General features: G+C 47.7%; 1 protein-coding gene across 1 annotated transcript in view; it reads right to left on the bottom strand.

Annotated features, from left to right (window-relative positions):
* The window catches only part of DCDC2 (doublecortin domain containing 2), a 168,412-nt gene that overhangs the window by 89,262 nt on the left and 64,086 nt on the right, over positions 1-15,064 (bottom strand). The window contains exon 7 of the mRNA XM_043590707.1: positions 13,500-13,662. Within this exon, the coding sequence (XP_043446642.1) occupies positions 13,500-13,662 (163 nt within the window). The remainder of the gene's footprint in view (positions 1-13,499; positions 13,663-15,064) is intronic.

Genomic DNA, 15,064 nt, shown 5'->3' with positions numbered 1-15,064 from the left:
TAAACGCCTTCTGGCTTGCTGCAGACTGGGGATACTGAATCTCTCCATACTTAATCTGCAGGTCTGTCAAATGGAAATGAGGATTTCCGTCTGCAAACACCACCCACCCCTCAGTGTTCGCTCCGTAAGACGAGCAAGCTAATTAGCGGTGCAAGCGCCATACAGGTGTCTGTTCCTTCCTACTTCTTCCCACCCTCTTTCTGAACTTGCCAAGGTCTCCCCGTCTCCTCTAGGTCCTTGGGGTCCCCCCCGAGAGGGACCTCTGCATGCGGAGTCTTTCCATTTCTCGCTGAACCATGCACACCTCCACCGGCTGCCAAACGGGTCCCTTTAATCTCAGCTCCTCGTGAGCGAATTCCCCAAAAGTTAATGACACAGCCATCTACCCAGGCCAGTATGCTCCGTGCCCCCTTGGGCCCCACTTAGAGTCTCACCCCCTCCCACGCGGCCTCAGGTCACATTCATTCTGTCTCCTACATATTTCTTAAGACTGTCTCCTCTGTCTACCATCAGAGACCGTCAAGTGTGACACTTTCCTGCTCCCAGTCCATGGCAGGCCTTCTAGAAGATTCCCATACCTCCAGGAAATCCTCCTCTTGCCCTGCTCTCATCCTCTTGGCCCAACCCGGGAGTCTGCTGCACTTAGGTGAGAAGTTCCCATATACTTCCAGGCCTTTCTACCTCAAGTTTCTGACTGCCTGAGCCCTTTCTCTGGCCACAGAAGCTCGTTCAGCCTGAGTGTGGACAGGTCAGAGCACCAGGGAGTCAGTCTTCCAAGGACCACCATCAACCAATGAAGGACAGGAATTAGCAGACAGACATCTCAGCGTCCTTACCCCTGCACCGACAATTCTGAGATGTGTCTCATACACTCTCTGTGGCAGGACTGAGCCCTAATTGCCCACAAAGGACCCTATTTAAGAGTGACACCCCCCCCCTTATAAGCTCTCCTCTCTTCTGTAAGACCTGCCCATGCTTTCTGTGAAAACCTCCCAAATGACCTACTTGCAGTCAAGTCCATTTCTTAGATCCTCACCTAGCAAGCAAAGTTTTGGGGAAATCCAGATAAACAGGAATGAGAATGGCATCAGATTTCCTAACAGCCACAATGGAAGTAAAATGGAAGTGTAGAAATACATTCAGAACTCTGAGTGAAAAGGATCTCCGGCCAAGAATTCTACATCCGTCCAAACGAAAAATTAAATGTGAGAGTATAATGAAGACTTTCTCAGACACGCTGAATGTAAAACTGTCATATAGTAAGAAATACACTTTGGGGTGGAGGCGTCTGGGTGGCTCAGTCGGCTGAGCATCCGACTTCTGATTTCCACTCAGGTTATGATCCCAGGGATTGAGCCCCACATCAGGCTCCACCCTGAGCACAGAGCGTACTTGGGATATTCTCTCTCTCCTCCTCCTCCTCCTCCTCCTCCTCCTCTCCCCCCCCCGCTCCCTTCCCCACTCATGTACGTGTGTATGCGTGTGTGCACTCTCTCTCAAATAAAATAAATGACTAAAAAATACACTTTGGCCTTGTCCGTGGTTCCTGGAACAGAGCTCCTAAAATGCTTGTTAATTTCCTAAGTGATAAAGAGGAATGTGACCACCTTTTAATATTTGGTTTTTTGTCCTCAAATAGCTCCTGTTCCTAAAACAGCTCCAGAGCAAAAGTGACAAAGTGTCTTGCTATTCATAACAAGCCCTTCCAACCACATCTGACTTTAAGCTACTCAGGTGACTTTCAGAAAGCTCTTGCGGGCGGGGGCCCCTTGCTGGGGAACCAACCGCGTGATTACAGGGCTGCGAACTTTCTGTCCCATCCCCTACTCCCACACCTCCAGCGAGGGCAGATGGGCTGGAGGTTGAGGTCATTGCTAATGGCGATGGCTGACGCAATCATGCCTGCATAATAAAACCTCTACTTAAAAGAACCCCACACAAAGAGGTTTGGAGAGCTCCCAAATGGTGAACCACGGAGGTACCAGAAGGGCACAGAAGCCCCACACGCCCTCCCTCACACCTTGCCCTGTGCATCTCTTCTATCTGGCTGTTTCTGAGTCGTACCCTTTACAATAAACCAGTGAGCTGGTAGGTAAACCATTTTCCTGAGTTCCGCGGGCTTCCCTAGCAAACCGTCAAACCCACAGAAGGGTCACGGGAACCTCCAGTCTACAGCCGGACTTGAGACGGGCATGGGATGTCCCTTCTTTGACCCTGGAGCCACCATCCTGGTCAGTGAGGGTGTGGCACCCTCTCCACCACGGCCACGAAATCACATTAAATTCCGTCGTAATCAGTAAGGGAAGCGAACATGGTGAGGCAGGGTGTGAAACAACAGCGGCCTGGCCCCTGCTCCCAGCTCCTCCATCTGTCTGAACACGAGGGCTTTTGAAAGCGTGCTGTCGATTTTATTTTCCCATCGCTAGTAAACATCGCTGGCCCTATGTGCACACACGCCATTGTGAACTCACACTCGATGGGACAGCAGACGATAGCGCTGAGGAGCTCAGGATCCAGGGTTTCCTGCCGTGACATGAGGTCACACAGGCCCCCAGACGGCATCCTACAACAGACCCAGCAGCGGGTCCGAGCCTCCACCGTGGGCTGCTTGTGTGGTCGCATGCAAACTTCTTAACCCTTCGGCGTTTGGGCTCCTTTATCAGTACAATGGGGATGATGGTAATAATAACAACGGCACTTGTGTCACGGGGCTGATCGTAAGATTAATGAGACTGCAAACCTGAAGCGCTCAGTCCCGTCCCTGGCGCAGAGTAAACACTCAGAAAACCTGAGCCGCCTACGTTAGCTCTTTCTCCGATCAGAACCACACCAAGAGAAGGGGTCTCATTGACTCCTCCTCAGAAATCCTCCTCTGCCCTGCAACGGGTGACAACACTGCCTGTCCGAGCACCCCCGTGCTCCCCATGTTGTGCCCTGGAGAGCAATTCTCCCACCAGATCTGTGTGCTCCCCTACGGCATCCAAAGTCGGAAGAAGGGCTCTGTGGAATCCTGTAGCCAAGACGACGGCTCAAGTCTGTATAATCCAACGTCTCCCGAATTGATATTTGGGCTTGGAACTCCTACTACAAGAAGCGTCGGTTAGGAGCCCAGTTCATGGGCTCCTGAACTGTTCCATGGAACCCACTTTACGAAGTGACAGTAACTTCCCTGGGTAAGAGCCCCTACCTTAAAGTCACCCAGAAGCTCCAGGCGATGAGAGGAGTCATGAAGCGGTGGGCTGCATCACCAAGGCTACAGGAGCTGTCCTCGACGATCTGGGTGGAGGACGCCTGCTTCTCACCGCGGCACAGGCACCCTCCATAAAATGCCTGCCCCTTTAGGACAGTACCCTTACCATTAAGCACAATAAAGCCTGGGATGAAGCCAGCGGCAGTCAGTGCAAAGGTGACAGACGTGTGCTTTTAACTTGGGCGGGGGGTACCTGCCAGCTTTGCTCCCCACGGAAAGCGGCTTTCGGTACAGCATTTTAAAAGGAAGGATGGGGCACCTGGGTAGCTCAGTCGATTAAGCGTCCAACTCTTGATTTCAGGTCGGGTCATGATCTCCCCGTTTGTGAGTCTGAGCCCCACAATGGGCTCCGTGCTGACAGTGCAGAGCCTGCTTGGGATTCTCTTTCTCCCTTGGCCTCTCCCCTGCCCACTCACTCTTTCTCAAAATAAATAAACTTAAAAAAGATAAAGTTTTTTAAAGGAGGACACCTTGCCCAATTTCATAGAAACAATTTGGTATCACCATCCAGTTATATAAAATAAGACTAAATGAGGGGCGCCCGGGTGGCTCAGTCGGTTGAGCGCCCAACTTCAGCTCAGGTCATGATCTCGCAGTTTGTTGGTTTGAGCCCCACGTCAGGCTCTGTGCTGACAGCTCAGAGCCTGGAGCCTGCTTCGGATTCTGTGTCTCCCTCCCCCTTTGCCCTCCCCTGCTCACACTCTCTCAAAAATAAACATTAAAAAAAAATTTTTTGGAAAAGACTAAATGGGTAGCTTTAAACCTACAGAGCTCAAAAGTACTTTGTAGGTATTTGCTGTTTATCCTTGTCCCCATGGTGATGGCATGCTACGTGGTGATTTGCAACACAGGCTATGTCTTATTTCGAAAACCAGGAGGGTAACTGAAAGCATAAAAATAGAGTTCAGGGGAGCCTGGGTGGCGCAGTCGGTTAAGCGTCCGACTTCAGCCAGGTCACGATCTCGCGGTCCGTGAGTTCGAGCCCCGCGTTGGGCTCTGGGCTGATGGCTCGGAGCCTGGAGCCTGTTTCCGACTCTGTGTCTCCCTCTCTCTCTGCCCCTCCCCCGTTCATGCTCTGTCTCTCTCTGTCCCAAAAATAAATTTAAAAAATTAAAAAAAAAATGGGGCGCCTGGGTGGCTCAGTCGGTTAAGCGTCCGACTTCAGCCAGGTCACGATCTCGCGGTCCGTGAGTTCGAGCCCCGCGTCGGGCTCTGTGCTGACCGCTCGGAGCCTGGAGCCTGTTTCAGATCCTGTGTCTCCCTCTCTCTCTGACCCTCCCCCGTTCATGCTCTGTCTCTCTCTGTCTCAAAAATAAATAAATGTTAAAAAAAAAAATTAAAAAAAAAAATAGAGTTCATACATAAAACAGGCCACATTGTACAAAGGAGTCCCGGTGTATTATGGGAGTGGAGAAAGGTCCCTCCCCCATCTTGTGGTACCAAGTAGTATTCAGCCACTGTTCCAGTCACCATACTAAACGCATTTACGCAAAAACGCTATCTTCTACGTGGACAAAATGGATACAGAGGCTTGGTACCAAGACGGAAAAGCACATCAATGCACAGGACATACACATATTCTGGCATTTACTAGTGGAAAGTGGAGCTTGGTCACTGAAGGGGGAAGGGAATTGCTTCTGCTCTGTCGAGAGCAATTTCCTGGTACAGGTATAATTATGGCTCCCGGAAGAAAATGTGCTAGTGCTGAGCAGTTAGCACAGAGGACAGCGAAGGGAGGGGGCCTGCTGACTGGAAAATGTGTGGTACACAGTAAGCACTCAGTCAGTGTTTACTCAAGAAAGGAACTGCGTATTCTTGGAAAGGGGGCGGGGCTCCTCAGGCAGGGTGTTCACGAAACCCGGTGAAGGAAGCTCACATGCTAAGAAGGGCATGGGTTGCAAGAGTTTAAGTCCCAGAAACCAACTAAATATTTAAATAGTAATAATAATAATAACAATATTTGGTCATCTGATACATAAACTAGAGGTCAGCTTCAAAGGGTTCCCAAACCCCGAAGCAGTAGGTCTGAACGTGGTGGGGAAAACCCACCATCACACCATGTTGCTAAAAATCTCGTTAATAATAACTCGCTCCTCCCACCCACAAAACAAAAAGGGCTCCAATCAGTCACTCCCATTTACAAAGGGGATGTGAAATACTGAGGAATGGAAGTGAAGAAAGGTGGGAATCCCTCACATTCTCTCAGGTAAGCTTCAAGGTCAACTGCCATCCACGCACACTCTCACCACCAAATGGAAGGGAGACCAGTCAGAGCCCCTCCGCACTGAAGCCCCCTCACTCTTCCCCCTAGACTCACGGGGCGTCGTGGTCCCACACATAACCCCACAGGTACGCCCGCCTTTCAGCCAGCAGTGGGTCAGCGTGGCAATTTCCAGAAATCTCTGGGCATTGGTAAGACTCTGACTCTGGGCAAATGGGCTTCTCCTCTTCTTCTCCCATTTGTAAAACTAGGGACATGTCATTGATTTAATTTTGAGGATTTGTAGATGAAGCTTATAAATAATATCAGGTTAAAATCTACTACTGAGATTTTCAGAAGCGTGGGTGTCAGAACTGAGCCATTAATCAGGGTTTGGAACGTGTAGGCTTTGATTGCAATAGTTACCACGGATGTAGGCATAATGGATGGACACACACACACACACACACACACACACACACACACACAACTAATGCTAAGTGTTGCTCTGGGTGCTTGCTGTGCCTCACAGGAGACTGGAGGCTGAGGAGTTGCTGATGCCCTCGAGGACCAGGCCCTTCCTGGTCTTGCCTCATTACACACTAGCAGAAGAAATGGGGAGCTGGGAAGAGCAGTGGCTGTTTCTTCTCCCCCCACCTTCCCTGTCACCACCAGCGATCAGCACAGACATTCCTGACAGGAGACCTGCCCCCAGCCAAGCCCCAGGCTGGGCCCTACCACAGACTTGTGATGAAACGCCCAGAAGGGGTAACCCAGTTTTAGCTTCTTCTGGAAAAGCAGGAGTCTCTTGTGAGCCAGAAGTTCACCATTGGTGCAGACCCACGTCTTCTCTAGAGTATGCTACAGAAACGTTCACAGCTAACTCTGGAGGCAGTGGAATCAAGGAAATACTGTGAATCTGTTGGGGCCTCTGATGGGCCAAGAAGAAATGAGCCCTGCTTACAATAAAGGGCGGCATCTACGAGAAGGGAGGTTGGTAAGCCAAAGCCTGAAGCTAGGGGGAAAAGTAAAGATGACGCAATCCCAACACCCTCCTCTTCAAAGAGGATCAGATAATAAAAGCACCTAATCCCAGGCCTCAGTGTCCGCCCCCCAAACTTTGCATTCTTCCTCAGACCCACACCCAGTTAGCTGGATCCCTGCCCTCACCCTCTTTGGTGGACGCCAGAAATTTGACTGAGGGCAGTTCTCCATGCTTCAGCAGCAGGGTAACATGGGTCCCTGGCATTCTGAAACGGATCTCCCAGCTCGCCTTCCCACTAGACACGTTAGTGCACACGGCAGGGAACCTGCATGCACACAGGAGTCTGGAGTGAGAAATAAAGTGCTTTACGGGTTATACACAACTTTGTGGAGTAAAATCTTCCAAAGGTTTGGAAACATCTATGTAACTCAAGAGCTTACAGACTCTTCCTCGTGAAAACAAAAAAGTAACTTCACACCCCATCCCTGGGCTACAAAAAAAAAGAAAAGAAAACAGTCCCCAAAAGAGGTTTCCTGCAGAGGCCTCAACCCTCCGTGAGCTGTGAAAGAATGCTTCTCTCAGAGTGATTTTCCTTCCAGTGTATAAGGTGTGTAAGAAAGCAGGAAATAGGGGCGCCTGGGTGGCGCAGTCGGTTAAGCGTCCGACTTCAGCCAGGTCACGATCTTGCGGTCCGTGAGTTCGAGCCCCGCGTCAGGCTCTGGGCTGATGGCTCAGAGCCTGGAGCCTGTTTCCGATTCTATGTCTCCCTCTGTCTCTGCCCCTCCCCCGTTCATGCTCTGTCTCTCTCTGTCCCAAAAATAAATAAACGTTGAAAAAAAATTAAAAAAAAAAAAAAAAAAAAGAAAGCAGGAAATAAAGGGGCGCCTGGGTGACTCAGTCGGTTGAACGTCTGACTTTGGCTCAGGTCATGATCTTGTGGTTTGTGAGTTCAAACCCCACATTGGGCTCTGTGCTGACAGCTCAGAGCCTGGAACCTGCTTTGGATTCTGTGTCTCCCCCTCACTCTCTGCCTCTCCCCTGCTCACACACTCTCTCTCTCTCTCTCTCTCTCTCTCTCTCTCTCTCTCTCTCTCTCTCAAAAATAAACATTAAAAAGAAAGAAAGCAGGATATGAAAAGATTCTTTTTTAAAATGATTCTCCTCTCCAAGACAAAACATCTTACTGGTATTCAGCCAGCCTCGAATTTTCCAATCTCTCAGTACTGAGGTGAACAGCAAAATGTACATTCCCAAACTAGTTTATTAGAATTTGGGGCCCAAAACAAGACTTCCAAGAAATTACCAAAATCCTCTCTGTGCTAGAATTCCGTCGGACAACAGGCCATCCCAACGAGGGTCACTGAGATGTGGAGAAGGCTTGCTTACACATCTTTATCACAGGAGTACTGGACGTAGTAAACTTTGACCCGGATCCCACAGTCCACACTGTCCGCGAGGTAAGTCACGGTCAGGGAGGGAATGAAAAGCTTGCGTTTCCCCGTCACAAGGGGAGTGGACAGAGCCAGACACCAAGCAATCCTGAACCTTAGCACAGCTTCTTAAACGTGACCGGCGCCCTGTTTCGCAAACTCACCCTGGCGCCTTCTCACGTGCGTTCTTCAAATACACGATCCCCCACAGAGGGTGAGGCTTGGGGGGCGGGGGGGGGCACATTCGGAAACGTGCTTCCTGTCCCATCTCCAAAGGCCCCTGTGACGGGGAGCCACCACGCAAGTGCCAGAGCTGGTTCATCAGCTGGACCAAAGCTCAATTCCCATGCCCCAGGATCAGACCGTGAGGACGACGGACCAACCGCACGAACGCTGTGTGCTCCGGTCAACACAGCAAGCCGTGTGCAGGTTGTAGCTGTTAGAAAACTCAGGAGTGTGACCGCTCAAGGGCAGTCAGCCAGCAAGGTCGTGACATTCACACATCTCCTCCCGGCCCCGCACCTGCTCCCTATCATGCATCAGGAGTCCACACGGCAAGTTCCTTAGGAATGATCACCGAATGATGCTGGGAATAAGCCAGGAGCTGCATCAAGGAAGATACGAGAGAGAGAGAGAGAGAGAGAGAGAGAGAGAGAGAGCGAGAGAGAGAGCACGCAAACAGAATCAAACATCCTTTGAAGGAAACAAGAAGTCTGGCTTTTGCTTACATTTTAAAACTCTGCTTTAAAAAAAGCAGGGGCGCCTGGGTGGCGCAGTCAGTTAAGCGTCCGACTTCAGCCAGGTCACGATCTCGCGGTCCGTGAGTTCGAGCCCCGCGTCAGGCTCTGGGCTGATGGCTCAGAGCCTGGAGCCTGTTTCCGATTCTGTGTCTCCCTCTCTCTCTGCCCCTTCCCCGTTCATGCTCTGTCTCTCTCTGTCCCAAAAATAAATAAACGTTTAAAAAAAGTGTTTATGATTGTCAATACCACATAAGCCACAGCAACACAGACCAGGCTATTTTCTCTGCAGCCTGTCCGAGATTTCTAAGGAGCCCTAAATTCACTATACTTCCTGTTCCAGTGGTTCTAAAGACGGTAATTTTTCTCACGCAGAAAATATTTAAAATATCAATGAATATCATCAATCCCAAAATACTATTTCAAAACAATCATCATTACTACTTTGCTCATGGTGGAAAGTGTAGCTAGTTAACTGCCTCTAAAACGCATCTCAAGGCACTGCAAATCAAGTGGAAAGTGTAAGGAAATCACGCCGGCCAGTTAAGCTCGTATTTAAATGCGGCACTAAAAATGCATTTCACACCCAACTTCATCAATCACCAACCAATCTTAGTTTGCATCTTGGCTACCAAAAGAAAATGGGATTTGTTTCCCTGAAGAAATATGTCACAGCTCTGCTTGAATTATTAAGCTTTACTATTACGGAAAGAAACAGAGTCAGAAAGAAAAAAAAAAAGAGAGAGAGAGAGAGAGAAAGAAAAGCAAAAGCAAAAGACCTAAAATTAGAGGCAGATTGCCATCTACAGACAGACATTAGCAATGCTCATTCATACAGCGTCAGAAACCCGAGTATCAGCAAATACCAACAGTAAAAGACAACACGTATGACTACAGTCTTAATCACAATGAAAATCAAGACAGCCTACCAAGCCTCTTTTTTGAAACTAACATGAGAATAGAATATAGGCGACCATCACTGGATCAAAAATTTGCACAATTTAACATATGATAGGAGAGGAACTAGACATTGATCCTCGCTCTAAAACGTAACACTTTGAAAGAAAACTGAGTCAATTACTTAATTCCAAATTTAAAATACCGCTAAGTAGGGGGAAAAATGTTTCATCTCTAACATCAAACTCTCGCTTGCGTGTTTTACTCGGTATTTATATATACTACAGAAGGATCACCACAGTAAGTGTAGTTAACATCTGTCACCATACCCAGTTACAAAAAAAAACAAAAAACAAAAAACACTTTTTCTTGTAATGAGGACTTTTCATATCTACTCTCTCAGGAACTTTCAAATATGCAACATGGCATTAAATTCTTGCATTTTGCACTCATCTTGACTTACCACATACCTTCCCATACATTTTGCTTACCGTGCCTCTTGCTTTTACTTTTCTAAAGAGTAAGAGCTCCCTTGGGATAGGACTATCCAAAGGCTTGGCTCTAACTACTAGGATAAATGACATTAAAGCAAAAAGCCATAGCAATAAAAAATGAATATGAAAGTTGACTTAAGGAATCAAAAAAAGAGAGAGAGATTGACTACTATAACCTGGAAAATTCTGATAGCCAAAGACATCTGGAGGGAGATCTGATAGGGGGAAATGGCTCAACTTTCAAAAGCATGGACTTGATGCAAATATCCTTTTGCTTGTCAAGGGATGATTTAATCTAGTGAACTGCACAAAATCTTTTTTTTTTTTTTTCATTTTCCTTGGAAAAAATTGTTTTGGGAAGCCAAGATTCATCTTCCAGGTTACATGTTCTTTCTATCAAGATGAAAAGACACAAAATGCTTCATCTCAATTCTTATATACGCTTATATGTACTGAAGAAACTTAAACGGGTCACGTAAGTTTCTTACTGGGAAAAAAATCCACTCCTCAAAACCGTCACTTGACAGACACTAGCCGTCATTCCATGGAACAGTGAGATCTGGCGGTTAGAAACCTATGGCCCACACGTTGTAACATGTCCCTGGAACACACACACTTACCATGGGCAATTATCTAAAACACCAGCCAGGCTCTCCAAACACAGGAGAACAACCATGGGTTTCTACCTTCTCTTGGCGCTTTAAAAAGAAATGACACGCTTCAACGTTCAACGGGTTATTTTCATCCCCATGCCGATACGGTTATTGCTGGAAACCGCAAATTTCTACAAAAGCAAAAATCCCGATCATCTAACTTTTTAATAAAGGTCACTTTCCAGTGAAAGAGGGAACTGTTGACACAGACTTGTGATTCCAGGTCTCCCCACAGAAGAAAAACAAGGTAAAAGTTCCCTTTCTTCTTAGAAACAACTACTAAATTGAAAGACTTTAAATGGATATACATGGGGTGGCTCAGTTGATTAAGCGTCTGACTTCAGCTCAGGTCACGATCTCGCAGTTTGTGGGTTTGAGTTCCGCGTCTGGCTCTGTGCTCACAGCTCAGAGCCTGGAGCCTGCTTGGGATTCCGTGTCTCTCTCTCTCTCTCTCTGCCCCTCCCCTACTCGTGCTCTGTCTCTCGGTCTCAAAAATAAATAAACATTAAAAATATTTAAAATAACATAAAAATAGACGTAGGTTAGAGGGAGGAACTGGGATTTTTCACAGGCTAAGAAGAGCCTCTGAGAAAATAAGCAAGTAACATTTTCCAAAAGCCTTTAGTAAAAAATATCTGTGAAAGTTTAAAAGAGGTCCTACTTCATCATGGGTTTCAAAGTATTACAGAGACTGATCTATGTTGGGATGTCCAACGTTCATTCACCAATATTTACTGTCTCCTATCAGATCTGTGCCTGGTGTTAGGAATAAAAACAATACAACTGGTAGGAAGACACAGCACAGGGGGCTTCACCATCTAGTGTAATGACTGACATAAAGCCTCTTATTTTTAATGCTCATGAACATGGAATGCCATGTTTGTAGGCTAGCTTTCTTTGTTTGGTGCCTGCCATCAAGCACACATTCACTAAACATTTGTTGACTATGTTTTACCTTGGCCTCCCCTGTTTCATAGTCACCAAAAGAGATTATACAAACTTAAAACAAAAGCAAACTTGAAAGCAAGATCCTTTTTTTTTTTTTTTAAGTAAGTGTCACACCCAGTGTGAAGCCCAATGTGGGACTTGAACTCACGACCCTGAGATCAAGACCTGAGCTGAGATCAAGAGGTCGATGCTTGGAGCACCTGGGTAGTTCATTCAGCTGGGTGTCTGACTTTGGCTTAGGTCATGATCACACGGTGAGAGTTCAAACCCGGCATCGGGCTCCTCGCTGACAGTGCGCAGCCTGCTTGGGATTTTCTCTCTCTCCCTCGCTCTCTGCCCCTCCCCCACCCTCAGGATAAATAAATAAACTTAAAAAAAAAAAAAAAAAAAAAACAGAGTCAGATGCTTCACTAAGTCACCCAGGTGCCCCTGACACAAAACCTTATCACGAACCCACATTTTGTAGATAGCTTATGGGGCCCCCAAAAGTTAAGTGACTTGGCCGAGGTCCATAGCAGAACTGTAACCAGAATCTAGGACTCCCCGTCCCCAGCTGGTCTTCTGTCACCGAAACCTTCAAGAGGTCAAGCCCCCTCCATTGTCTCCTCTGTCACTGGCTCACTCAGGCAGCCTGTTTCTTTAGTCTCATGCGGCTTCCCGACAACTCTTCCACCACGGGGACCACATCGTGTGGACCCCTATAAGTTCCCGCGTCCCCTCAGCTGTGGGGCCCACGTTAGCCGGAATTCTAATGTGACTCTGCGCGTCGACCTCAAAATAAGCTGAAGCTCCCAGGTGGAAGACAGAGCGCTGGCCAGGAACTCGAAACCACGGCCCATCCCTCGTCTTCCTGGGTGCCCAGCCCGGCCCCTTGCGGGCATGTGAGTGGATCCCGGGGTGAGTGGGGAGCAGTGGCCCGGCCAGCCCTCCACGCCCGCAGGCTCACCCCGCTGACACTATGCATGGGATGAGGCCAAAAAGAGCCCACCTTCCCAAAACCACCGTGAAAGTTCACAATCTGACTGCACAAATTTCGTACCGATGAAAATTTTTTTAGAATTATTTTTTAGAATTTTTTTAGAATTATTTTATTTTTGAATTATTTATTTTTTTAGAATGTATTTTAGAATTATTTCTGTATCTGTTAATGCAAGATACAGAACCAGTTTGGGTACATACTGTCTACTGGCAAAGTTTTGTAGTATCCTCTTGGGTATCAGTAAAATTAGTAAAACATCTTTTCGGAGAAAGGAAGCTGTGACTGACAGTAACTCATGATCGATGTGGATGAGGGTTGTAGACACACGAGAGAGAGACCAATGTCAACAGTAGTTGGTCAAAACGTCAATCAAGCCCTTTCAACAGAAGAAAAGGATGACAAAATTTACCTTTTTCTTTAAGACCACCACAAGAAATATTTTATCTCAGAACCCACGTCCTTGTACACGACCTCTAACTATAAACAGAAACTTAGCAGGAAAAACAGAAGAATCTTGTACACAAAAAGATTCTTCCTTGGAAAACTCTCCCATGTGATGGTCAGGAGTATCTTCTGCGGGTCCAGAGAAACAGATCTATTTAAGAATCAAAATCGGGGGCGCCTGGGTGGCTCAGTCGGTTAGGCGTCCGACTTCAGCCAGGTCACGATCTCGCGGTCCGTGAGTTCGAGCCCCGCGTCAGGCTCTGGGCTGATGGCTCGGAGCCTGGAGCCTGTTTCCGATTCTGTGTCTCCCTCTCTCTCTGCCCCTCCCCCGTTCATGCTCTGTCTCTCTCTGTCCCCAAAATAAATAAACGTTGAAAAAAAAAAAATTAAAAAAAAAAAAAAAAAAAAAGAATCAAAATCGTATCATAGCCTTGAGAGGATAAACAATAAAAACAATGTAATAGCAGGAAGGACAAACTTACCGCTGTCTGGAACTATCTGTGGTGAATTCTTTAACTTTACATTTTGTTTCCCTTTTTTGGGTTTTTCCAAATTCACTTCTTCTTTTTTCCCTTTCCTCTTCGGGGGCTGAGGGGATGTGTTGTCGCTGGATCCAACTGTTGACTTGGACTGACGATCATTTCCCTAAGTGGCAAAAGATTGGAGACCCTTACCATTGGCTAACGAAATCCCAAAGCAACTCCTAGTCCATACGAGTCATTAACCAGCAGTAAACAGGGCAGGGGCAGGGGCGGGAGACGAATGGCTTCTGCTGAGTCCCTGCTCTCCACCTTAATATCCACGTTAACTTCTCCAAATGCCACAGGAAGGGTCTAACAGAGGCAGGAGAACAAAAATAATAGCTAAAAAGTGTTGAATACGTAACATGTACCAGACATTCCAGAAAATTATTTCAATCCTCACAACCCTGGGAGACAGGCGCTGTGTCGCGCCGTTGCAAAGAGGAAGCAATGAGGTCATGGAGCCAGCAAGCCGCTGCCTTAACCATCCTCTCCCTCCTGTGACTTCTGGAAAAAGCAGCAGCTATCTGTTGGCTGAGGAATCGCGACAGCCTTCAGTTTGATTCACCGGTCTAGAGACGCCTCCTCAACCAGCGGTCACCGTGAATGTGCAGGTGTCATCATCCAAGGACACACACACTATGCTTGTAAAAATCCTCAAATCCGTACTCATCCGCCGGCGACTGCCACGCTCCCTGGAGATCACAAATCCAGAGTGACACAGACACAGCGGCTTAAGACCACACCTGGGCAAAGGCAGCCACCAACTGTCACACATTCGGCGGAGCCTCTGGAGATGAAGACTCTGCATCTGCAAAGCAGGCTCCTTATCACGCAGGTGAGGTTGAGTTTCGAGGGCTCCCGTCACTGGCCTGAGAACGGCTCCCGGGGCGGGGGCGGGGGGACAGGGGCACATAACCCACCACAGGGGTGGCTACCACACGCACCCACCGAACAGCTGTGTTCGTACTCTGTCACTGCTTGGCCATGCCTACGGCAAGAAACTCCCTCCTACCAAGAGCACCTTGGTCCCTTTGGTGCTCAGGTGCTAAGCCCACCTGCATGCAGAAAGCGTGAGGCTGCAGGTGGTAGAAAGAATAAAAGTTCCAGAGACCAAAGCACCTGGCTCAGAGCCACTGCTCTGCCACTAACCACCGAGGGGACCCTGGGCTAACTAACTCCTGGCTTCTTTGATCCTGGTTCCTCAGCAGTTGCGTGGGGCCAACGTACCTGCCTTCAGGTCCATCACGAGAAGGAAATGGTAACACTTATAAAATAACTAGTACAGCGCCTGTCAGGCAGTATTTACTCAGTGAGCATCAGAGTGCTTCTTCCAAGAGCAGAGTTAGTCTCTTTTTCTTAAAAATCGTATTGAACTCACACCATATTGGGTGAAATCTTTATGCAACATCTGTACCATGCTAGGATCTGAAAATAAATGTAGTAATATTAAATAAACAAATCTGCCTAGAAACCTATTATAACTGCTCATTTTAAACATTTATATATTCAGCCATCCAGAAGCA

The sequence above is a fragment of the Prionailurus bengalensis genome, chromosome B2, assembly GCF_016509475.1.
Source record: "Prionailurus bengalensis isolate Pbe53 chromosome B2, Fcat_Pben_1.1_paternal_pri, whole genome shotgun sequence".
NCBI classification, from domain to species: Eukaryota; Metazoa; Chordata; class Mammalia; order Carnivora; family Felidae; genus Prionailurus; species Prionailurus bengalensis.
This window is presented reverse-complemented; position numbering and strand designations above follow the sequence as displayed.